The sequence below is a fragment of the Polyodon spathula genome, chromosome 40, assembly GCF_017654505.1.
Source record: "Polyodon spathula isolate WHYD16114869_AA chromosome 40, ASM1765450v1, whole genome shotgun sequence".
Taxonomy (NCBI): Eukaryota; Metazoa; Chordata; class Actinopteri; order Acipenseriformes; family Polyodontidae; genus Polyodon; species Polyodon spathula.
In genome coordinates this window covers 303468-329061 of record NC_054573.1, presented here as the reverse complement: position 1 = coordinate 329061, position 25594 = coordinate 303468, and the positions used below count along the sequence as shown (strand labels likewise).

General features: G+C 39.4%; 3 protein-coding genes across 3 annotated transcripts in view; 1 reads left to right on the top strand and 2 right to left on the bottom strand.

Annotated features, from left to right (window-relative positions):
- The window catches only part of LOC121304876 (rho GTPase-activating protein 35-like), a 43885-nt gene extending 37809 nt beyond the window's left edge, over positions 1-6076 (bottom strand). Inside the window, exon 1 of the mRNA XM_041236288.1 lies at positions 5500-6076. The gene's annotated coding sequence lies outside the window, so the exon portion shown is untranslated. The remainder of the gene's footprint in view (positions 1-5499) is intronic.
- A 2626-nt stretch (positions 6077-8702) lies between these two features.
- Positions 8703-13370, top strand: LOC121304878 (AP-2 complex subunit sigma). The gene is made up of 5 exons (XM_041236293.1): positions 8703-8855; positions 9922-10071; positions 10949-11062; positions 11616-11675; positions 12208-13370. The coding sequence occupies exons 1-5, from the start codon at positions 8853-8855 to the stop codon at positions 12307-12309; spliced, it is 429 nt and encodes a 142-aa protein (XP_041092227.1). The 5' UTR covers positions 8703-8852; the 3' UTR covers positions 12310-13370.
- Positions 13371-14839: 1469 nt separating this feature from the next.
- Positions 14840-24059, bottom strand: LOC121304920 (ras-related protein Rab-4B-like). The gene is made up of 8 exons (XM_041236350.1): positions 23870-24059; positions 21640-21720; positions 21284-21398; positions 20924-20986; positions 20426-20580; positions 19826-19921; positions 19026-19183; positions 14840-18765 (listed from the first exon to the last, which is right to left on the bottom strand). Exons 1-7 carry the CDS (start codon positions 23883-23885, stop codon positions 19068-19070), a joined length of 642 nt encoding a protein of 213 aa, XP_041092284.1. The 5' UTR covers positions 23886-24059; the 3' UTR covers positions 14840-18765; positions 19026-19067.
- Positions 24060-25594: the final 1535 nt, after the last annotated feature.

The window sequence follows — 25594 nt, the reverse complement described above, 5'->3', positions numbered from 1 at the left end:
GGCTGTATAACACAAAACACATGTGCAGTAGTTAAACCTAGGGATGACGCTGGATGGAAGGTCATTCCTTGGCTATTAAAGATAAACAGTAAACAGAAGAGAGTTAACTTTCCTAGTTCAAACACACATCGCCTGCCTATTTTGGACTATGGGTGAGAAAACTACATTACCAGCACCAAAAAAAGGTTTAAGGAACATGACCGAAGGCAAAACACGAATTGGAATCTGGAAGTGGTGGAATTAATCTCAGCATGCAGCAGCTGCACATAAAATTCAGAAATCACAGAATGTATTTTTGAAATTTGAGAACTTCAGAGAAAAACACTGGTACGTAAGCGTGCGAGAGGCACATCAATGAGTACATTTCTAGGCAAGCAGATAAAAAAAAGTTAATTCAAATCACCACAACACTGAATTCAGTGTCTAAAGCTACTGATGAAATTAAGTCTCTGAAATCAACAAAATAATTGTGGAAAGAGTGAATAACGAATGCCTGCAGGAGACCATGAAATGAGCTCAGAAGTGTTGTTTTAGTCAATTAGTCAAGGGGGGGGGGGGGGGGGGGGGGGGGGGGGGGGGGGGGGGGGGGGGGGGGGCTTATCGTTTAGGTAACCTGTAGCCTTCAGCATCCGTTAACCAATCATCTTCTGCAGACAAGCAGAATAAATTCTCACTTAACAGGCTCTGCTTAGCTTGTCAGATGTGTACAGGCTAGCATCCAGTGTTAGTCCAAGAAATGTGGTTTCTGCCACAAATGGTAACTGATCTTGTATGCCATTTAATGTCATCATACCCCTGGAGAGTCTGAACTGTCACACTGCAATAAAACCACAACCCCACACGTCGCTCACTGACATGCAGTTACATCTGCCCTCAATCATTAGCTTACACAACAAAATAGTTTATGCTCAGTATGGTTATATATATATATATATATAGATATATATATATATATATATATAGATACACACACACACACACACACACGTATAAATAACCAAACCGTGTGTAGCACTACAAGCACACAAACCAGAAACTACAGGAATATATTTAAATATCTCCTAAAACTCCACCTCACGTCAATCAGGTGAGAGGGGGGGGTCAGTGAAAGTGGTATGAAAAACATTTCAAAAAAAACTTTTAAAAAGGTGGCTGGAACAAAGCTGGCTTAATCCTACATGACAAACTGGGCCACTGTCAGTATCTTTATACCTCCCATCACGTCATTACGTTGACTGATGCACTAAATATACGAGCGGTCGTAAAATACAGGGAGGTTTTCATTAAACTTTGAGCGGTGTGCTGAATTTTCTTCAACCTTGACATCTGACTAATTTACTACAGGCATGATTCACTTTCGTACTCCTTATCCCTCTTGTATATGTGGACTGTGGGCTCTGAAAGAACAGATGCAAACTGATACAAACCAATAAAAACACCCACTATACAAAAAAAGAAAAATAAATTGTTATCATTTGGTACGGTGAGGGAATAGCGATTTTTGTTTTACTAAACAGGCTACAGGAAAGATGCTCAGGCGCTCCTATGGCTTTCTAGACATTTGCCTTAACCTCAGCTTCCTTGTAGGAGATAAGGGAGGGATCAAGGACTTTGGGGTGCTTGGTGAAGCATGTGTTATCGCTGCCCCCTCCGTTTGTGTGCGACGCAATGTGCACTACCTACACGTTAACAGACTTGCACAACCGTTGTTTGTCCAGGTAAAAGGTCAACTGTGTAACCAGAAGTCCAAGAATGTATATTTAAAAAAATAAGACAGTTGAAATCTATAAAACCAGTCTAGTTGTATCAAAGAAAGCTATTAACTGGCACCTAAAATACATTATACTGGACAGAAAGCAAATTTGGTACCAAAGGACAATAACCCCTCAAATCCCCAATATTGCAAAACCCACAAAACATAGTGAAGTTGTAATGTACAACTTCTGCTCTGCTAGAAGGAATATTCCAGTACACTGTGGAGTTTACTGAATTCACAACTCTTATGCATACGGCAGTGGCAGATATCTGTATAAAAACGGAAGTCCACATCTAAAAGACCAGTTGTCCTTGAGCACTGTATAGGGTCTTATACATGTAATACTGTGTGACAGTAAGCAAAAATCACAAGTGGATTGCACAAATGGACCAGCATAGGATATAATTCGCGTGGAACAAAATGAATGAGGCAGCAGACTAGTCCTGGTATTTTCATTAGAGATTAAACAACTTCTATAGCACATATTTCATTTCCACCGCTCATTCCCATAGTGGTCTTTTAACCCTTTTAAATCACCCACGACTAGTGAAAGCACCCCCTCCTTGCCCATGGTTACACATTAGCAGTGGCCCTGCAAACAGTCCAGGACCTCAGAACTAAGCCCCTTCCACACTGGCATGCTCTGCCCGGGTGGGAACCTGGGGTCATGCGGGTCGGGTTCGTGATTTCACACAGCTTTTGATAAAACAGACGCAAGTAAACAATAGCGTATCAATGCCCTGGAAACCGCTTGCTGTGGATGCTACTTCTAGTTTAACTTAGAACACTAATTCAAGGATGGGATCAATTCTCAACTCCTTTGATGGACTTGAAATTGATATTTTAGAGTGTTATTATAATTTTATTTTAAGCAAATTTAACTGACTTGCTGTGACTTTTATACAAGTCATTTATTGCCACTGGGAGAAGCTTGTTTTACCAGAATACTGTGAATTGCAATTCAAGGACGTGTTGCAAAATATTACAATGGAAATGGGAATTGAAAAACAGGAACTGACCCCCAGCCCTGAACTACTAGTGGTGCACACTGCTTGTAATCTCTTTTGGTTTTAAAATCAATGTTTCTACCCTTAAGAAGCTTCTGTAATCCTTTTCTACCCGCTGCCAAGTTTGACACATACTTTCTAGAAAGATTACTTTGCTTTAAATATCACTGAATGCTGGTATTCTCCTGATGCTCTCTGCGCCTGAAAGACAGTCCCTTTCAGAGAAATAAATATCGATCTCCCTGTCATTCACCTGTCCCACTGCAGAGAGGCAGAATCACACTCAGAGTTTTACAGCAACTACTCAGAACTGTATATAAAAAATAAAAAAAACACATCTTTTCCGGGTAAAGAATGCACAGGGGAATCGTTTGTGCAGACAAAACATGAAGGAGGTGGTTTGTCTATGGCGCTGTACCTTCAGTGGTGTCTCAAAGTCAACTGTCCCAACGGGAATTAAAAGGTAGGAGAATGTCTTCTTAAAGCTTGGGGAAGGGGGTGACAACAATGCAATAACACTGTCATGATACAACATCACAATACATTGTAAGGTCCAGATAACATTTCTTAGAAAGCAATGCATTTAGAAAAAAGCAAAAAGCAGCAGTTATTAAAAATAAACTTTATCAAGATGTATGAAGCTGTTGGAAGCTGACACCCTGGGATCCTTCAAGAAGCTGCTTGATGAGATTCTGGGATCAATAAGCTACTAACAACCAAACGAGCAAGATGGGCCGAATGGCCTCCTCTCGTTTGTAAACATTCTTATGTATATATATATATATATATATATATATATATATATATATATATATATATACACACACATATATATATATATATATATATATACACACACACACACACACACATATATATATATACACACACACACACACACACACACATACATATATATACACACACACACACACACACACACATACATATATATATATATATATATATATATATATATATATATATATATATATATATATATATATATTATTATCAATATATATATATATATATATATATATATCTATATCTATCGATATCTAATATTATATCTATTTTATATATAACACGTATACCCTGGGAATATTAAAATAACTTTTGTGAATTAACACGTACATTTATAAATAGTAAAACAAAAAATATAGAAATTCATTATAAAACATTTTGACTAGGTATTCCACAACGTCTTCATTGTGAAATATTGTAGTCAAACAGCCTTGAATGCATTAAGCTTATTTTACTGTTTATATACTGTATATTATTTGTTGAATAATGCATCTGACCAAGAATATTGTGCAGCAAAAAGTTTACAAACGGCCTTTGGTATTTTAAATATTTTAAAAGCTATAGATACACCGGCTTCATGAGTGGTCACCACGGACTGCAAATTGTAGTGGTTTCTAGTTCATTTGTTTGCGTTTGTAAAAAAACAGTTGTCGTCAGCAACAAACACACACAAAACGTTACAAATAAATAGATTAACATATTGCAGAAACGACTTAGTTGTTTGACGTTACAAGTAAGCAAAAAAATAGCAATGTTCTGAAACGATTTCGTAACATTTGTAGAAACTATATTAGATGAAAGCTGTGTCGTGGAAATAGGGTTGTTTTATTTATTTTAATGATCAACTACCAAATAATAACAATAAATGAACACACACAAACTTGTGTCGCTCAAACAAAACTAGAAAGAAATATCGGAAGCTGTGCGTGTAGTTACACATATTTATATACTATTTTTCTTTGTTTCGGGAAATCTAAAGTCTTGAAGCAGTTTGGAGTAAATAAGCATTTGATTGTTTTTAGCAATCCCTCTCGTTTTACTCACATGTTCACGACAGAGCAAAGACAACCGGTTTGTCTGACTTAATCCCGGCTACCTTGCCCACAGTTTCCAGGCCTATCCGCCCCAGTGCAAATACCTAATAATACCCAACATCACCCCTCATAGGGATTTTTTTTTTTTTATTTGCAATGCAGTCTTGTCAAATAGCTTAGTTTTCAATAATGTATTAAAACACAATGCACAATTACTCGCTGACTACTTTAAGCCTATAAAGATAATACAAGAAAAACACATTAAAAAAAAAAAAAAAAAAAAAAAAACGTGAATCAAGCATTTTACTTTCACAAGCGAACGACGTAAAATGATTTTATGGGGCGTTTTTAATTAAGGCAATAAAAAAAATACCGAATGCCGTATTCTTACAACTGCAGAAACATCCTGGAAAACACAGCGCTCTCCGTAGCTATAAAATTTGAATATTTATGTAAAACATGAGCAACAACAATGCATACGTGGGTTAAACAGCTCTCTTTAAACTGTGTTGTTAATTCACCATTAAGACTGCTAGGCCTGGTAAACAAGACACAAAATGTGGGGAAGAATATTTCACCTCCCTTGGGTGAGCGCAAATCTGCATCGCTAAACGATTAAAACGACCTGGTGCAACAAAATATATTATTATTATTATTATTAACGTTTTCTCCAAAAAAAGAGGCAGGCCTGTAATCATTAAAAAAAAAACAACAAAAAAAAAAACACAACCTCATTATATTGCACTCTTGAGTGCGAGAGGGTTCGCTTTTATAACACATTTTTGACCCCATACCCATCTCTTTACACGCAATTTCATTCCCGGACTATCTTTTGTTGTACAGCGACCGATTTTGTAGTTTTCTGTAAAATGGTAACACAGCCGGGCATACATACCATGTCGCTGCCTCTCCTTTTTTTCTCTCTCGTGTTGTGTCCGCTCCGCGCAGAAAAAAAAAACCCAACCGGTTCGATAAATAAATTAACGAATGCACCCCCAAACACACAATCTCGTTATTTCCTGTTCTGCTTCGTCCCACGGTTCACACGATCTCGATTTCTTTTTCAATTTGGAATATTTTTTATCTTCGTTTTTTTGTCTTCTTTCTTGGTGTTAGAAATCCTCATGACCTTTGAGACCTCATCCGCGGCATAAATAATGGAGAAGAGGGGGCGTACAAATACTTACAAATAATGCCTCATCGGCGGGCACACCACGTTGTGTACTAGCGATTACTTATATTGCTGGGGTTTTGTTTGTTTGTTTGTTTGTTTGTTTTGTTCATAAAGACGCAGTGTGATTTTTAAAAAAAGCAATAGTTGTTGTTGTTTTTTTTCAGGCTAGTGTTTTGCCCTCCCTTTCAGTACGAATCGCTGCGCTTTGGTTTAGGGATTATTCGGCTTCCAATAATGGCGGACCCTTCTCCCGTCTCTTTCTCCTTCGACAGTAAAAGAAAAGGGAGACACGGACTCAGAGACTCGCCCAGTGGCGTATGCGCTCAATTACAACACAAAACCAACACAATACACACACTTAAACAACACGGACATACTGTACCAACATACCGGAGAGCGGCGGGGAGTTTAAATACCTCATTACATTATTATTACGCTTCACGTTTGTGACTCATAAATATGCAATATTCTGTCAGTCTGAAAACGAGCAACATATTTCGAATATCGCCTGGATCAACCACCATAATTACAAATGTGTCTGACAAATTATAACGAGACTGATACAGGCAAAGATTAATACACACTAATACAAATTAAGCGTTTGATTGGAAAATATATACCCCACTTGGTTTGTCCGATTACAGTTTCTCAGATCAAATACATGATGTGAGATCAAACAATTGAATTATAAAGAAAATCTGTTTTCTGGCAATTCAGAATTAAATATTACAATATAAACTATATAGATATATATATATATATATATATATATATATATATATATATATATATATACACATACACACACACACACACACACACACACACACACACACACACACACACACACACACACAATTGTGTAATATAGGTTTTCAGTGTCATTGCATTCTTTTAATTGCAAGTAAAATGCTAAGTTTAAATAAGCGTTCCCTAATACCTGTTTTCCACCGTAAATGTGTCCGCTTTTCCCTAAGAAGTACGAGTCTGACCCTTGAAGTTCTTTTTAATATTGATTTTTAATATAAATATATTTTCACAATTCAGCAAACGTATGTGACTTTTAACTGATGTGCAGCACATTGGGTTATCTAAATTGTAAACATATACGATTACGTGGGCAATTTACACTTGGTCTTCTTATTCGTAATGATTTGTGCAGTCGTCAATCACAGCATTGACAGTGTACCATTTTCTGATGCTACACGTGTCATGTTTTGGTACACCTACCACATTTTGACGATGTACCACTGATTTAAACTTCAGGCTAACTGGTGCAACCCAGCGCAGACCTCGGGGACTTTGATTATATTCCAAAAAGATTTTACCTGCTGAATATTAACCAATAAAATACGATTAGCTTAAACCGTTCAGACGCCCACATGGTACATCGTGCGCAATTAACATTTTGAAAGAGGAAATTATATTTTGAATAACTGTATGACGTTTGCCTTTTAAAACAAACAGAAGGATAATGTAAATATGTCAGTTTATTTACACAATGCTCTGTAGTGTATGTTTATCGTTATCCACTAACCCAATTCAGAGTCGGAAAATACAGCTCGAAATACATTTGTGATGAAATTCACACAACACACACACACCATTAAAAATAGAAATTCCTTGTTTGGAATTATAACATTATAATTTTCTGCATAGGTAAGATAAGGGAAGTATGACATGACTAGAGGCGGGTTATTATGGTGACGGTAAGGGATGTGTGTCAGAGGACTGGATTCAGGAACTACTATTGAAAATATAAATACAACTTTTGTTGTTGCTTTTTTTTAACTTTAGTGATGTGCATGCAATGGAACGTGTACACAAAATAATAAGCACTGGAGTATTGACAAATACTTTCTCGGTTGGTTTATAATACAAATCATAAACATTTAGGGAGAGCAGGGATAAAATCCTGCTTTTGTTTTCAATGCTATGAAGGAGTTTAAAGGCGTCATTCATACCATAATTTGTCTCACAGAATGAGTTGTATAGTTGTAATCTATGGGCTTTACATGGCAGTCTTTGTTCTGTTGCAGTAACTGTTGTATTTTGCTGCAAACATACAATGGAGCTACAAGAGAATTGTACTGTATATTGTAACTTATATATTTTATATTATATATATATACTATATATATATAATATATATATATATATATATATATGCAAAGGACGATTGCTAAATCGTAGGGGTCCACCAGGTGGTGACCCTTTATCGTTCACACAGGTGAAATTAGGTTATTTCCTGTTTTCGTCCGTGTAATACTCCGTTACCCCGTTTAACAAGGTTTCGCAAAAAGTCCAGATATTTGATAGGAGAATAAAATTCCTCTTTTTTTCACTGGAGACCAATTCCTGTTAATGCTTATTCTTCGTAAGAGACTACGTGAGTAAACCTAGATCCCCAATCACACTTTGTTGTTTTGTAAAGTAACAGGATTTTAAACAGCAGTTCACTAAAGACGCGAAAAAGATATGCCCCAATGTTAATAAAATAAACTGTGATGAATATAGGCGAGGGGGCGTTTACTGTTTCTACATTTATTAAAAGTTTATAGCAACAGGATAGGCACAGTGACAACATGTATATTCACAGCGTCCTAACTGGAGAACAGTCAAGTTAGAAGTACCCGGCACCAGACCAGTGGCAGTGCTAGTTAAAAAAGATCCAAAACAGTTACAAAGCAGCCTGTCCTCAAATGAGGACAATGCCGCTTACTGGGCTAATTAAGGATATAAAGATGTTTCTATCAATGGTTTGCAATGTGCTTATTTACAGGCGCCACTCTTGAGTGTTTTTGGACTCTATTACCCCGTGTGCTTTCTGGCAGACCAGTCAAAAATACTGCAACTGTGCGCAGGATGACATCGTTTCCGGCCAACTAAACGAACTACAATATCCACAATGCATCGCGCCAAAGGCTTTGCCCGGATTTCCTGCCTGGGTATGAAAGCTGAGCTCTAATTCGCAGGTCTTGGCGAGAAACATAAATAACTTTATATTTCTCACCAGGAAACAAAACCTTTCAGTTTCTTCTGCAACGCTGAGATTCGCTTAAGGCGTTTACAAAATGGTGAGTCTGTTTTTTTTTTTTTTTTTTTTTTTTTAAATTTAATTTTGACGGCTTTAAGTGCAGAGGCAATTCGTAAATGAATGGAGGCGGCCTGTCATATGATAGTTATTATTTTTTCTTCGATATTTTTACAAAAATAACTAAGTCAGAAGCTAGTGACGTTCACATATTGTGTGTTTTTTCTAGGTTTTCCTGAAATGTAGACTATTACGGTCATTTGCCATATAGAGCAAAGGGGCAGGGCACCAAGCCTGGTCGGAGAGGAGAGGAGAGGGGAGAGGGAGGGGAGGGGAGAGGAGAGGAGAGGAGAGGAGAGAGGGAGAGAGGAGAGGAGGGTAGAGGAGAGGAGAGGAGAGGAGAGAGAGGAGAGGGGAGAGACAGCAGTATTAATTACACTGTGTTTGTGCATTTCAGTTTTTACTGTATTATGAGAGAGAGTAGAGTTAAAACAATTTAAAATAATATTGCCTGTGCATTTCCACTTTTGTGAAAAATATGCTGGTCAAATAATATAATCAAGTACTGGGGAGGGGCTACATATGCTAGTGTTTATTACACTGTGTTTGTGCATTTCAGTTTTTACTGTATTATGTTCGTAGAGTAGTGTTAGTAGAGTTAAAACAATTTAAAATAATATTGCCTGTGCATTTCCACTTTTGTGAAAAATATGCTGGTCAAATAATATAATCAAGTACTGGGGGGGGGGCTACATATGCTAGTGTTTAGCATTTTAAACATGTTTAGTCCTGAAGTTTAGATATTTAGAAAAGGAAACTAACACCCCTATTATGAAATAGCTCATTCAGGTTCATGTACGACTGTTAGCATGTCACTCTTGACTGGAGGATGTGCATTCACATTCATGCAGGAGTGTTAGTGAGTGAGTGACTCTGTCTGGATGTGCATTCACATTCATGCAGGAGTGTTAGCGAGTGAGTGACTCTGTCTGGATGTGCATTCACATTCATGCAGGAGTGTTAGCGAGTGAGTGACTCTGTCTGGATGTGCATTCACATTCATGCAGGAGTGTTAGCGAGTGAGTGACTCTGTCTGGATGTGCTTTCAGATCCGATTCATCCTGATTCAGAACCGGGCTGGAAAAACTCGTCTTGCCAAGTGGTACATGCAGTTTGACGATGACGAGAAGCAGAAGCTGATTGAGGAGGTGCACGCAGTGGTGACTGTCAGAGACGCCAAGCACACCAACTTCGTAGAGGTGAGGTATTCCCTGCTTTATAATCAAGCCTGGAATAAAGACTGCCAGGGGGAATCCCTAAAGGCGCTTCTCTACTCGGGGAAATAACATAACTTGCTTGTAAACCTGTATGTGTATTCTGCTGCTGTTCCATTTATTATCCTCTGTGAAAATGTATATCCGTGACGACAAGTATATAGGCCAGAAGCTTGCATGCATGTTTGCACTGTATCTATTTAGCCTAGCTGTATAATTTAACCAGAGTTGGGGTCAATACCTTTTTTTTTTAAATTCCATTTCCAAGTACTTTTGTAAAAAATTCCCAGTTCTTTTGAAGAATTGGGATTGCTATTTTAAAGACATAATTATTGTGATCAACTGCTTTCATTTGAAGGCAATTTAATTGGACTAACAGTGACGTTTAAGTAATTTTTTGCCAAATTGTTGAAAAGCTAATTCAACAGAATACTGTTGATTGCAATTTTGATCAAAAACAGGAATTTACCCAGACTCTGATTTTAACACACATCTATTAAAGAACTACATATCCAATTATATAAAGGGCATTGTATATCACAAGGTATTGAGCTGTAAGTGGATACCTGCTTTTTAAGTATGTGTTTCATACACTTTTTCATGATATCAGTTTTGTAGTTTTTGCTTTACAGAAATTGACAGTTCATTGCAACTGTGGTTTGAATAAGGCTGCACGTATGAATTTAAAAGCCAATATTCATTTAGCTTGGATAATTACAGTGCTGAATAACCCTTGTAATTATATTTAAAAGATCAGTGTTTTCACACTTGCAGAGTTCTATGTTCTGCATGCTCCATTTGAGAAATCAGAAAAGACGGTAAAGCCACACCAGTAGAGCTGACCCTTCTCTTTCCCTTGCAGTTCAGGAACTTCAAAATAATATACAGACGCTACGCCGGCCTGTATTTCTGTATCTGTGTGGATGTGACTGACAATAATCTGGCATACCTGGAGGCTATTCACAACTTTGTAGAGGTAATGGCTACTGTGTTCAGTGATCCCCACATATCACTAACAACCCAAACTGCCTGTCCTTATCAAAGCACCTTCCAGAGTGCTTTCAAAACCGAGGAATTGCTACACGCATAGAGCAGAGGGAGGCTGTTATGAGAGTGTAAGATCCTGTTTCTCTTTCTCTACAAGCACAGAGTAGAGATAAGCTGTTATGAGAGTATAGGAGCCTCCCTTTCTTTTTTCTTTGCTCCACCAGCACACAGCAGAGAAACTTTGAAACTCTTATATTCTCCAATTAAGTGTTACAGCTGCTAACTTCAGGTAATGAAATGGTTAGGACAGGCGAATCAATAGCAGTAAAGTTATAATGAAATGTAGGATAATGTTGATGGCCGAGCAGCTGTTGCTGTACTATTTAAGACTGGGGTGTTGAGCTTTCAAAACAAGATGTTTTTTCAGTAGTCTGCAATAAAATGAATGACTTTAGGACAACCTAATACTGACAGCAATCAAGAAATCTTAGTATATTTGCAATTCAAAAATATAACAAAGTAACATTTTTTTTTTTTTTCAGGTATTAAATGAATATTTCCACAATGTGTGTGAGTTAGATCTGGTATTTAACTTCTACAAGGTAAGTCGAACATAGTTTCTTTCTAATTTCTCAACTCTACATACACTCTACATTGTCTTAACAAAAGGGGAAGGCGAGTTACGCTGAATAATGGACACACAGTTTATCCAATCAGGTCAATGTCTTTAACAAAGTGCCAAATGCTACATGATTAAAAAATTGACAGAAATCTGTTAAACAGAAGTAAGTCTTACCCACCATCTTTCACAAAGGCGTATGCTATGATAATGGCTGTGAATCCCAGAATACATGATTTTGTTATAGATTCCAATCTCTGAGACGATAATGCTGCCCTAGAGGCATTGTGATAACGGCATAATTACGAAACCAAGCCTTATCCTTATCTGCAATTAGCAGCTTTCCTTCCGTTCTGTTTAAGAATCCCAGTTGACCTGATAGAGTGGTAATTACACTATCCGTAGGGACAGAGAATCAAATCATTTTGCACATCCCTGGTAATAGACTACCAATAAAACAGGGAAAAAAAAGACACCCTTCTGAACTGCTGTTCCCTCTCGTGTCCTGATGGCAGGTGTACACTGTGGTGGATGAGATGTTCCTGGCTGGAGAGATTCGAGAGACAAGCCAGACCAAGGTGCTGAAACAGCTACTGATGCTGCAGTCCTTGGAGTAGAGTTACCTCAGGACTTCACTCCCCTGACTCCCCCCTCCCACACCAGAGACACTACTCCCCTCTGAGAACCTGTAAACCCGTGCCCTCCCGGAACTGAACCAACCAGCCAAGCCATAGCCCTCCAGTCCGTACCTACGCTCGCTACAGCCCCTCCAAGATCTCCTCCTGTCTCACCCAAATGGACCGTCTAAACTAAGGGTGTCCAATCGCGGTCCTGGAGGGCTATTCCACTCCAGGTTTAACAGGTAAAATGATATCCTGAACGACTTCATGGTCTGGAGGGAGGTTTAATTGGTTCAGAACAGGGTTGGAACAAAGACCAGGAGTGGAATAGCTCTCCAGGATTGGCCACCCCTGAACAGGAATGATCTCTTTTGGATAATATTTCACTGGCTCAAGGGCTCAATAAACCTCAAAGCAATCCAGTTTTCAATGCACTGTTCAATGTACCTCTTAGTTAGTGATTAAGGGATGAGGTGCTGAGAATGATCATTTCCTACTGGAATTGCTAAAGATACAGCAAGCAGATTTGTGAATGTATTGGGTAGTAGAAATGACCCCTTTTAAATGAAGCACTGCCCTCACTCGCTGGTTGTTGGGAGGTCATGGGTCAGCTTTACAGTTCTCTGGTTAATTCTCCTGGCATTGTTTGCTGAAATCCAGTGTGCTTTTATTTTTGTTGTTATTGATCTAATTCCAAAAAGTGTTGAGTTTTATGATGTCTGAATTTTATTTGAGGGACCAGGACAGGTTTAGGACAGCACCGTGCTTGTACAGTGTTTAAAACTAGAGAGGTCTAGTTCTTTTTTTTTTTTTAGAAAGAAACACGTTATACAAACTATTATTTTTTGTTTCTGTTCCTGTCCCTTGGTAGCGAATGGAAAGGGGAGATGTAGCATTCCCCGTGTTTAGCCTGTCCAGTCCGTTTTGTGAGTTAGCGCAAGTGTAAAAATGAATCTGTGGTAGTGTTGTGCTCTCGTTGTGCCTTTGTGTTTACATATCTACTATATACACTCTACATGAGTATCTTGATTCGTGGAATAAACATTATTATGAAGAAACTGTTGTTCGTGTTGCTTTTTTACATCATTAGCTTATTCAGGTGTAAATCTGAAGCACAATCAATTATAAAAGGTTAAGGTTGTTAACATTTAGCCTTTGAAAAATTAAAAAAGAAAAGCAAAAGCAAAGCCTACCTTTAATTACTGGTCTTCCATAAAGTCCAGGTGATAGGTCTGCAGTAAACAAACACCCCCAAAAAACATGTTGCTTCACAATGTAGAAAGCTAGTGATCATACTGCCCAGTAACCATTCTAGTTCTCTATTCAGAAATGAACCTACAGTCTCTTGAATAGGGATTTTGTTTGTAAATGTATTTCTCAACCGGTCTCTTAGTACTTAATTAAAAAGATCTACCAAGTTATACAAGGTGAGGTGGCATACAAGTGTGACGTTCGATATTCTGTGAAAGCACTTGGACCCCAGATGCCATTGTGCTGGAACAGTTTCCCACTAAACTTTACGAAGGCTGCAAGATGAAATACTGTAAGTACACATTTAGATGCTTTTTCTTCACTGCAGCATGTAATAAATCGAAGCAAACCCAAATATCTAACTGTCTAACACTTGTTTTTGTTTTCTTTTTGTAAATCTGATTTTGTTACAGTGACTGTTGCAGAAAATTGGAGATAGTCTGTGATACCAGAAACGCTTTCTCAGTTATCAGTGGCGAGAGTCATTACACAATACTGACAGGCTTCAGTGACTTGCGGTCACCAACGGAGCTCCTTGCCAAGTGGCAAAACAGCGCCCCCCTGGTCGCAGTGGTAAAACAGGCTTTTTATCTGCAACTGGGTCAATAATGGCTGTTTTCACCTAAGTTTCCATTGGCTGCAGACATTATATTTTCCTCCTGTGAATCTTAGATCTTAACAAAACTGTGGACATATTTGGCTATTGTGATGTCACCATTAAGAAGCTATTTTAATTGGATAGAAAGGTGGTGCTCAATGTAAAATAGGGACCCTATTCACAAAACTAAGGACTGTTTTAAAGAATGTATTTTAAAGACTGTTTTTGAAAGTGTGTTTTATAAACACTCTTAGGTTTTCTTTGCAAACAAAGTTCTCTAAAACAGTTAAAGTAATTTCTGAATGGCAAACTTAAATTTATAAAAATGTGCTTTAAAAGACAGAAAACTTTCATATAACAGTCCTTAAAACTAGCATGCAAAAAAAGCACCTTTTCTCTTTCAAATACATATGGTGACACAGGTGGGCAATGTAATTGCAGTACTTCAAACTGCTCAGTGCATTATCAAAGGGCTTGCTCAACTTCACATAGCACTTGGAGTCTCAGTTCATAGCATTCAATTTGGGTGCTTTAGTCTAAGAGATGACCATTTCTTTTTAAATTCTTTATTAAAAACGTCACACGCACGCATGGACACTAATGTGGGAACATTCACCGTAGATCTGAAGAGCTTTTATGGAAGAGGTGGGTGGCAATGGAGTGACGAAGCGGGGGTGGTAAAATTATTATTTTTGTTTATTGTTTTTTCAGCAGGGAAAAGACTTTGTGATGATTTCAAACTTTGATACAACACCTCTCTGTAACACACAAACCTTTGCACTGTGATCCTAAACAGAGTGTGCTAAAGCCTGACATTTGCAGATATGTCTAAAGAGACGCACGGGCAATCCCCAAACACATAAATAACATTCACGAAAAAAATATAAAGCACACAAAAAAAAAAGGCAAACAAAACCCAACATATTTACAGCATTGTAGATTCAGATATACAGTATCTTAAATAAGTTGTATCAGTTACTAGGCAACAACTGAGCTTTCTTTTCTGAAATATGGAATAGTTTATACAGTGAGGTTTTAGAAATATAACAAAGGAGAGTTACCCCTTGATATCATTCCATTCTAAAGAGCTTGAGTTAAGAGAGTCTTGGGGAACTTACCTGGGAAATATTTTATTTTTATTTTCAAGCTTTAAAGTACTTTTTATGTTAGTAAATATACTTATTTTAAACCAGAATTCAGCCCCAGATTTGCTGTAAACCCCCTCTCTATCCCACAGCAACACAACACTACATTTTCAATCAACAACCCTCACAAAGGCCCCCATTGACAGCACAGTACTCTGTTGCCGAGAGGGTCGAGTCACACTCAGCGCTGCACCAGTCCTATTTAAAAACCCATTGGACAGTTATCTCCTTGTTCATGTTCCCTGTTCAGCAGTTATCATGCAAGTATACAGTACAATGCAGCCATTCTAGTAAACTAATGGCACACACACTGGGTGTTTGAAGTATTTATTGACTTTTGTTTCTTTAATCTTGCAAGGTCATCCCGAGGTATTTACATGTATAGACGTGGCTTGAAACTAGCCCTGTGCTCAAATAGGTTCAACACAGTCACTGGTATAAGGCTGCTATCCACTCAGTATACAGCTCTGCTCTGAACTCTGGTGGTGCTAAAGGGGTGCCCTGTAAAAACAGTGAGCCTCTCCCAACAGCCTCCTATTTTAGCCGGTTTAGAACATTAAGCTGGGGGGTGAATCTATCATTAAAATGTCACCAGATATACCTTCTGAAGCATTGTGCCCCAATACAAATCAATCATATTTATCCTCCATTATACAGCCCACTCTCACTGTATGTCACCTGCCAATGAAGAAAGCCAAGCAAACCTACACAATTTCACTACAATCTCCCACAGCAAGCTGTTCATTAAGAGGATCTAGATTTGCAGATGTGCAGCTGTTGTAGTTTACTGGGCACCCTGGCTCAAGTGCTGGTGTGGGTCTCGTTCCACATGTGGTGCTGTAACAGCAGGCTCAGTAGTCACCTTTCAGTAAGGAATGTTGCATTTACATTTACATTTACTACTTCAATCTTATTACAATGTTAGTCTCTAGTTACAGTATTTAAAATAAACAATAAAAATAAAGAGAGTGCATTTGGAATCGACTGACTCGGACTGTCTGTTACAAACTGAGAACTTCACACAGTCACTGCAATAAGACACTGGAACAGAGGCATGCACTCAACTCTGAGTCCTGATGGTTCAAGTTCAGGTGTAATGCATTACAAAACATTCACTAAACTTCAGCAAATTATGTATTTAAGTCTTACCATTGTACAAGAAACCATTACCACCTCTATTGAGAGCAAGATATTCTGTTTAATGCACAACAGATTGAATCTTGCATTCTTGTGCCTAATCACTTCCTGTGATGTAGGTCAGACTTACTGCTATGGCTTGACTACAATCAGATCATGTGACCTACATAACAGGAAGTGATAGGAAGTGTGGCTGAATGAGGGCCAGTGACAATGTTGCCAATTCTGAGCGTTTTTTTTTTTTTTTTTTTTTTTTTTAAAGCCTGGGTTATTCCTTTAGATAGAGTGGAAGAACGTTTTTGGAACAGTCCTGTAACATGCTTTACTTAAAGACTTTGAAACATCAGGAGCTGGAATCAAAGGTACTAGACTTGACTACACATCTGTTGGCATAACAGAAGCAGAGAGAATGAGAGAGATACTACAAGATAACACAGGGGAGAGAGTAGGAGTGACATATTGGTGCCTAGTTTAGATTTATTTTACAAATAAAAGAGAATGGGGTAATACGCTGGTCGACTGGTATGCACAAGGTCAGGTTACAAAACTGCTAGCTTTACCTGAGATATATGCACTAACGTGCAGCAACCACATCATTTGTAACATATTACAGTGCCTACACACACACACACAGGGCATTATGCAAAGCCCACTCTTATGAGATGTTGTAAATTAGGTTTTATGTTAAACTGCAACCCATGGGACCTTTTGGGCATCCAATCAGCTTACCAAGATCAATGGGCTAACTGATCAGGTGATAAGAGTCTCAGCAAAGCCAATCAGAGACAAAGGAAGAAAGTGCTGACATCCAATTATATTCCCTTTGCAATTCCTGCAAAGGTTCCCAGTGCAATTATGACAGCAGAATTACATTTTGATAGCACATATTTGTAATCCCACTGAACCAAACTTTACATTGTCAGAAAGTTAGAGAAAAAGTTGGGTTTCTGTTTTGTCAACCAGAAAACCGCTCAATTAAAGGTAAATAAAAAAGGGGGTGGGGAGGGTAGGGGTAAAAGTACTTGTGCTACTGTTTGAAATGTGCACTGAACATTGACTGTCCTGTTGTGTATTACATTTGCATGGCTACACTACAGATGCCTTTACCATTAAAGCATCAACCAACAACCCACTCAACAGTTGCAACCACAAGAACATGGGATATGATGCACAGCACTTTAAATACAAACACAGATTACACTGTATATTACCTTTAGCAAGCATCTTCAAAGGGGGATCATTTATTTGTACAGCCAATTAGAATTGGTAATACACTAAGAAATGAAGTCAGACACTTTGTTTATCTGACTTATTTTCTAATAGTTTTACCTTTTTTTTGTTTTAATTTGCCATTTCAAAAACACAGAATACAAATGTGCTGCCGTTTCCTGATGGCAAACTACTTTTTGTTCCGTTAAGTCAGTTTCACTATAATGTTCTAGATGGTTTCAGACAATGTTACCTAAAGCATAGGAAATGGCTAGATACCATGAAGCGTCAACTTTGTACAGTGACAAATCAGCATAGAACAAGTAAAGAACCCAGAAGGACAATGATAAAGAACACAGAACTCAGGGACAATGATGAACACAGAAGGACAATGAAAGAACCCAGAAGGACAATGATAAAGAACACAGAACTCAGGGACAATGATGAACACAGAAGGACAATGAAAGAACCCAGAAGGACAATGATAAAGAACACAGAACTCAGGGACAATGATGAACACAGAAGGACAATGAAAGAACCCAGAAGGACAATGATAAAGAACACAGAACTCAGGGACAATGATGAACACAGAAGGACAATGAAAGAACCCAGAAGGACCCTGTGTGTAACTGCTGCTTAACCTATTCAGTGGCTTTATAACCCTTTAAAAGTCATCTCTTACTGTCAAAAGAAGCCATGAAACCGATGAAGGCATTGGACAAAGCTTTTCTTATAACAGTTTAACCTGGTTGAGTGGTTGAAGTTATGGATAAAAATCTTTGACTAATGCATGGGGTGAAAGTTTTACAAATATGCGCCTCCCTGTTAGGAAGTATGGGACTCAAAGCTCAGTGGATCACAGCAGATGAGTGGTTCAGAAAGAGCAGGCCTGCCTTGTACACCAGTGACCAGCGCATTGCCCCTTGCTGGGTAACCTGGGCTCTGCGGGAGACTGTTCCCATAGGCTTACTCGTGAGCAGACCAGGAGGGCCGGGAAGGTGGAAAGGAGGGCACGGGCAAGGCACACCATCTCGGGCACTGGTTTGTTTTTCAGAAAGGGTCGAGATTCACCCTCTGAGTCGAGGGGGATTTGAAACCAGTGGAGAGTCAGCACTGTGAGAATGAAATCGAAACACACAAAGGGTTAGGGAAGTAACTTCAGCTCTGGTGTTCACCAGAAACAGCATGAGTTAGAAGTTGTTTCACTCTTAATGTGTGCGTGTGTGTCTGTGTATCTGTGTGCACGAGTATGTGCGTGTGTGTCTGTGCGTGTGTCTGTGCAGGTGTTGTACTCTCACTTCTCCCCACATTCTCCCAGGCCTGTGTGTCTGTTGTGTTTCTGTGTGCGTGTGCAGTGTCCCCTCTCTGCTTACCTTTTCCCAGGCCCTGTGTGGGGTGCATGTCCTGGCCAGTCCCTAGCAGTTACACTGCTGCTGGTTCTGTGCTGCGACTCCGCGGGGCTGTCGGAGCTGGCGTAGGGAGGCGTCTCCATACTGAATCCCAGAACCCATCCGCTCAGGGTCCAGCTCGCCTGCAAATCACAACAACAGCACAGTCACATACAGACTGTCCATATACCACAGACTCTAATAAAATAACAAGAACAGCACAGTCACATACAGACTGTCCATATACCACAGACTCTAATAAAACAACAAGAACAGCACAGTCACATACAGACTGTCCATATACCACAGACTCTAATAAAACAACAAGAACAGCACAGTCACATACAGACTGTCCATATACAGCAGATTCCAACAACTAAAGGAACTTCCATTGGATAAATGGTTCTTTAGCTATATATCCCTTCGGTTATAATTTTGTATACATTTTTTGAAATTGTGCGAACTGTATGGAGATTGACAAGTTGCCCTGCCAAAACATAGATGCATTATAAAACAGACAGGAAACTTAACGTGGTACAATTCTATACATTAAGTGCGACAGACAGACAGACAGACGGAAAGACTGATAGCCTCCCTTCACATTGCCTCCTGAATTGAATCACATATACCTTGTGCTAAATACTCATCAAATCATCCTGAACAGAACAAGTAGAAAGGGTGCAACTTGAAAGTCATTGTGTACACTGTACCATCCCTGTCTCGTACTGTAGAAAGGTGACTTCTTGGATTACAAGGAAATCTCCCGGAGGAATCATGGACAGTACCTGACTCGATCTTGTTCAGAATGTTCCGAGCACATTTCAGAAAGGCTTCCTCTACGTTCTCTCCTGTCAGGGCGCTTGTCTCCAGGAACATCAGCTCTGGAGGAGGAGTGGAGAAAAACGGAACGTGTCAGTTCCAGATTCACACACTTTTTCACCCCTTCGAATTAAGGGCTTTTAGGTGCATCCCAGGCCTTCTCACAGGTAATAGTTGTTGGGTTTTTTTCCCAGTGTTATTTTGTTAAACATGGCCAAAGAAATTCAATTATTTTCAGAAACAGTCCTTGTGGTTCATAAAGGACATTATTATTTTTTTTTTTTCCTTGCAGTATTACAACTGTAGTGATTCAAAATGGGTTATTTTTGTTAATAGTTCTGATGCCACCTTTGAATGTAAACATTAATCTCTCTGTCCTACTTTCACCTGAAGAAGAGACCTCTCAGGTCTTGAAAGCTTGTGATTATTATTTTTTATAAAAGGGATCCCCTAACTGAAAAACCCAGAACATAAGTGGCATCTCCTCCCCCCCAAATTAATTTTCATTTTCGGTCAATAAAGCATGACCCAAAAAAGCACAGTGTAGCAGTCAGTTCTGCGTTCACCGTTCTCCTGAGCGAAGCGAGACGCCTCCAGGAAGGTGACTTCGCGGTCTGCGTCCAGGTCCTTCTTGTTTCCACACAGGATGATGACGATATTGGGGCTGGCCAGGGTGCGCGCGTCCGTCAGCCAGTTCGTCAGAGCGTTGTACGTCTCGCGACTGTCGTGGGGGAAGGACAGGAGCATGGGCACTTACTGCACAAGGAATGCACTATCATCTAAATCAAGGGGTTCTGGAGATATGAGAAACTACAAGAGTCACCGTTTGCTAGTGCATTTCTACATGTGTATGTCTGCGATTACTTATACACGCATGCACGCACAAACACCATGAACGTCACCTGGGTAAGAGAATTATTTAAGATGGTACAATCCAGGTATTCTACCTTAGTAGAGAGAATTCTACTTGATGCTACTTTAAACTTTTACAACCACATGACATTCAACAAAGAAAGCTGTTAAAAGGGTAATGCTGATGATGTGAAACAGTGGGCAGGGCTCACCTTGTGATGTCATAGACCAGCAAAGCTCCAGCCGCACCTCGATAGTAACTCCGAGTCACAGACCTGCGGACACAGAGAGGATGACCTTTGGACTAGAGTCCTTTTACTGGTGGCACTGGCACCAATATTAACACACTCTGGCTGATCTACCTGGCTATAATATATATCTATGATTAGAAGTGAACAGCAGCTCCAGAACACAGATTTGTCAAAAACAATAACATAAAATAAAAAATAAACTGCAATAAGAACTACTCATTCTAAAAAGTATATATAAAAAAAATAAAATAAAAAAAAACACACACACTTGAAAAGGACTCGAGGTTCCCAAAAGGCCCCATTTTCAGTCCCCAATCTCACCTGAAGCGCTCCTGCCCAGCTGTGTCCCAGATCTGCAGCTTCACCGTCTTCCCGCCCACATTGACCACCTTGGACCCAAACTCCACTCCGATTGTGTGGTTCGAATCCTGCTTGACTGAAGAACAAAAAAAAAATACAGTTAAACAGCCTGTATGAATACACAACAGGCAGCAACATTTGGTTTATAAAGACCTTTTCATGACAACTCCAAACACTAGATTATAGCTTTTGTACTGTAGCCACCGCTGCTGTACCGGACGACTGTCCACTTGTTATCTGTATATTTTTCAAGTTTGAAATAATCACAGGCAAACATCTATATTACCTGCTCACTGCATCAACTCACTATTACTTACATTTATTCTCAATGAACTGATGAAGGAGGCAGGACTTCCCTGTGCCAGCACTGCCGATCACCAGGAACTTAAAAAGGAAATCTGAAGAGAGGAAGGAGAAGCCAATCAATACATCGCTTATAAGATGTGCCGATCCAGCCGTTAAAACGTCACCAAACAACACCCTCACATAGCGCAGTTTCATTTCAGCAATAAACCAAAGTGTTAAAACGTACAGCTGCAGTGCCTCACAATCACATCAATTCTACATTGGGGGGGGGGGGGGGGGGGGGTTTAAATGTCCTTTTAATCGATTCAGCACACAATATCTAAGCCCCATTAAAACAGATCTCTAGCAAGAACACAATATTTAATGTGTTTAGTTATACTGTGTCTACTTTGATACCCACCTTCAGCAGATTCTAATAAATGTACTACTTTTAATCAATTCACTTTTTTTTGGTGGGGGGGGGGGGGGGGGGGGGGGGGGTCTACAGAACCTGCTTAGCACGAATGTTGACTATCTTACCTGTTGTACCATTAGCAACAATTACACATTGAACAGATGTAAAATCAACCAAGTTATACACAACTGCAGTCACTGTGGTGGTTGTGCAAATGTGCTACTTTTTCGTGTTGCATTGCAGGGGCTGTAGTGACGTGTTCCTCTGATTCTGCTGTCGAACGGTGCTCCAGAACAACAGATTCCGGGGTGCATGGAGCTAAATGTGTTGAAGACAGCAGCGGGCTGTAGCTCAGCAAACACATTTTTCACTTTCTATTAGTCATTCGCAATCACAGAAACAGGGAAACGTGGATTATAGTACATTTTGCTGAGCAATTTAAAATGTTATGCAGGGCCGGCACCAAGGGGGGTGGGGGGTGGTGGCACTACAGGGTACTGCCAATTTTTTTTCCTTTCTTTTTATATATTTAGTAGTTGACAATGATTTTACCCTGGTTTTCTCCTCAATTTGGAATCGGCAATTGTATTTTTTATTAATCCTTATCCCTGTAGATCCACAGCGAAGCCACCAGACCAATAGTGCCGGAGGACAACACAGATCGGAATGGCTCCATAGCAGACCCGCAGGCACCCTATCAGCTACTGGGGTCGCTGGTGCGCCGTGAACCGTGGTTTGCCCTGCCGACCTAAGCCTTCCCTACCCGGGCGGCGCTCAGCCAATTGTGCGCCGCCCCCTGGTAATGGTTGGCAATGACATAGCCTGGATTCGAACCTGTGATCTCCAGGCTATAAGGTGCACTTACTGTCTCTGAGTGTCCTATTCCCGCCGCTGACCAACCTTGATTGCCCAGCACTTTAGCACAATATAATTTACCTGGGATGCTTTGCCATGCTACGTGCGTTTATTAATGTAAGGCACCGTATTTTGACAGTGCAGAACACAAAATATGAATGCAGAATGTCTTATAGCAGAAAGATAGTAAGCAACAGATAGTGTTCAGTCATAATTAAACAAGGAAGCACTATATTTATTACAACAGCAGCTCTTTCAATGCAACAGAAAGCCGGTTCTGTACTGTATTGAATTTGTATTGTATTGCATTTCATAACGACAGGTTGAATAATGCAGTTAACAGTACAGCCCAAGGAAATATAATAACAAGACGGTACCCGTGAAGTGGGGGTGGGGGGGTGGGGCGAGCGATTGCATAAGTCAAGGGAGGTTCGTGCAATGACGTGTGGTTTACAGTACAACAAACAAAGTACAATACCTAGTGTATTTAAAATTTAAAACATAAGACACGGTAACCATCTTCCTGTATGAACTACAACTCCCTGCGTTAACACAGCGATGCTTTACATCAATAATATATTATCACATAGAGGACTGTACAGTTGGTGTTTGCGATGACGACAGAAGATATTAAACTGTACAATTATCAACAACAACAAAAAAACAAACAAACAGGTATTTTAGATTTTATACTCGAAATTACTACTAGCAATTAACAAGTATTCTTACAGTTCATTTAAAATAAGCGAGACCGTAAATGCGTGGTTTTTGTTTTTAAAACACGGATGCAAACGGTAATACTTTATTTAAATGTGTTGTTTTTTTTAAAAAAGCAAAGTTGATTTTAGTGGGTGGTGCAAAATAGCATATGGCCCAGGATGCACAGCTCTGAGCATACATGTAATTATTTCTAAAGAAAATGAAACAGTTCACTGATCATCACAATTAACAGTGCAGGTGTCAGTAGGTGCACAGATACACAATTAACATACTGTAGGTCTCTGACATCTCTGCTCTCCTCAATTTTCCAGGCGCCTCGGACTATTTCGACGGTGTGACGGCTCCGGAGATGATTAATTCTGCTTTAATTTAACAGTACTGCGTTTTATTTTTTAAAAAATATTTCTGCTCAGGAGAAAATAGATGGCTGCCCAAACGCTTCCTACTGAACTAGACGTGCCGGGGGTGATGATAAACGTCATCGCGTAGCCGGGTGACGAACAGAGTTACTTGAGGGCAGCGCGGTCGCCATCTTGGTAGAGGCGCCGGAGCAGTAAATAAAGACAATTATAAATACTAAGAATAATGCTTATGGGTTTAGTACAGATCAGGTACTGAGTCGATCTCAGTATAATAGCATAGAAAGCTGGGTTTAATAATTAAACACATCACAGCTGCATGATATTCCCAGCAAGTCCTGGAAAACACAAAGCATGCCAAGCAAAGAGTGATTCTCAAAAAGCAATGGCTATCCAAAAACTGCCATTTTACTTACTGGCCACTAGGTGTCGTGCATTACTGTACGCTGGAACTAGGAAGCCTGTTTCAAGCTTTAGTGACAGGCGCAGAGTAGCTATTTCATCTGTGAGTACTGAGTGACTCAGATCTCAGGTCTTTTGGTTTTCCCAATTATTACTGAATTGTATTACTGAATTGAACCAATTATTTTCTTAATTGGGCAACACTAACATTTCTTTCCACGTCGGAGGATTGGGATGGTCGGGTTTAAAGATGGTCAGGTTTTTTCTCAGGGCTGTTTTTTGAAAAATGTTTGCAAACGTTCTCTTATATTAGTGCTTAGAATAATCTAACCCTCTCTAAACAGTGATTTTATTCAATAAAATGGTCTCTAGAAAAAGTCCTTAAAACATTTCTTTCTTTCTTTTGCTCGTTCATTCTTTCATTCTTTCATTCCTTCGTGCCAATCTAGCGCCTTGAAGTAGCGCCAAACAAATCTTCCCCCAAATGAAAAAGCCTGTCTGCCTCATTACCCAAATCACTCCCATCACTTCTTAAAACAAATAAAAGAGCTCAGCCCTGCAGTTTGAAAACACTGAGAGAGGAGCAGTGTAGTGAAACGCAGTATGTATCAGGAAATAAATCAGCTTGGAGCCTGAGGCTGGCTTTACCTGTATAAATCACACTGCTGAGCTTCCAAGAGGAACCCTTTCCCTCAGGGGCACAGAACAAATATAAACCAGACTCCTACTGAGACATGCAGCACCAATTACTGAAGAAGCCCAATTGCTGTGAGATATTCCTTTCAGAAATGAGAACCTGTACTATTTAACCCTGCTTACTGCAGTTCATCAGCTCAGTCCCGATCAAATCCTGGTTACACTTTGGTTAGGTCACAATTTCTTGTGTATGAAAACACAACTATTTTAAATACAACACTGCAGATAAACCGTTGCATCCTGGTACCTTTTCTGTAGGTCACATGGTCTAAGCTAACCGAATGGTCCCAGTAGCCTCCTCCAGCTTCTCTACATTATGTAATGCATTATGCATTGTTCCTCACTATCTTGTAAAGCGCTTTGTGATGGTGGTCCGCTATGAAAGGTGCTATATGAAGTAAAGATTGATATTGATTGACATGTAGTTTAATTTTAAAACATCTGGTACTAGGTTAAAAAAATATCTGTTTGCAAGCCTTGCTTTCTAGGAAGTTTACAGTACTGCTTTACTTCCTGCGTCATGTCACCCCAGCATTGTCT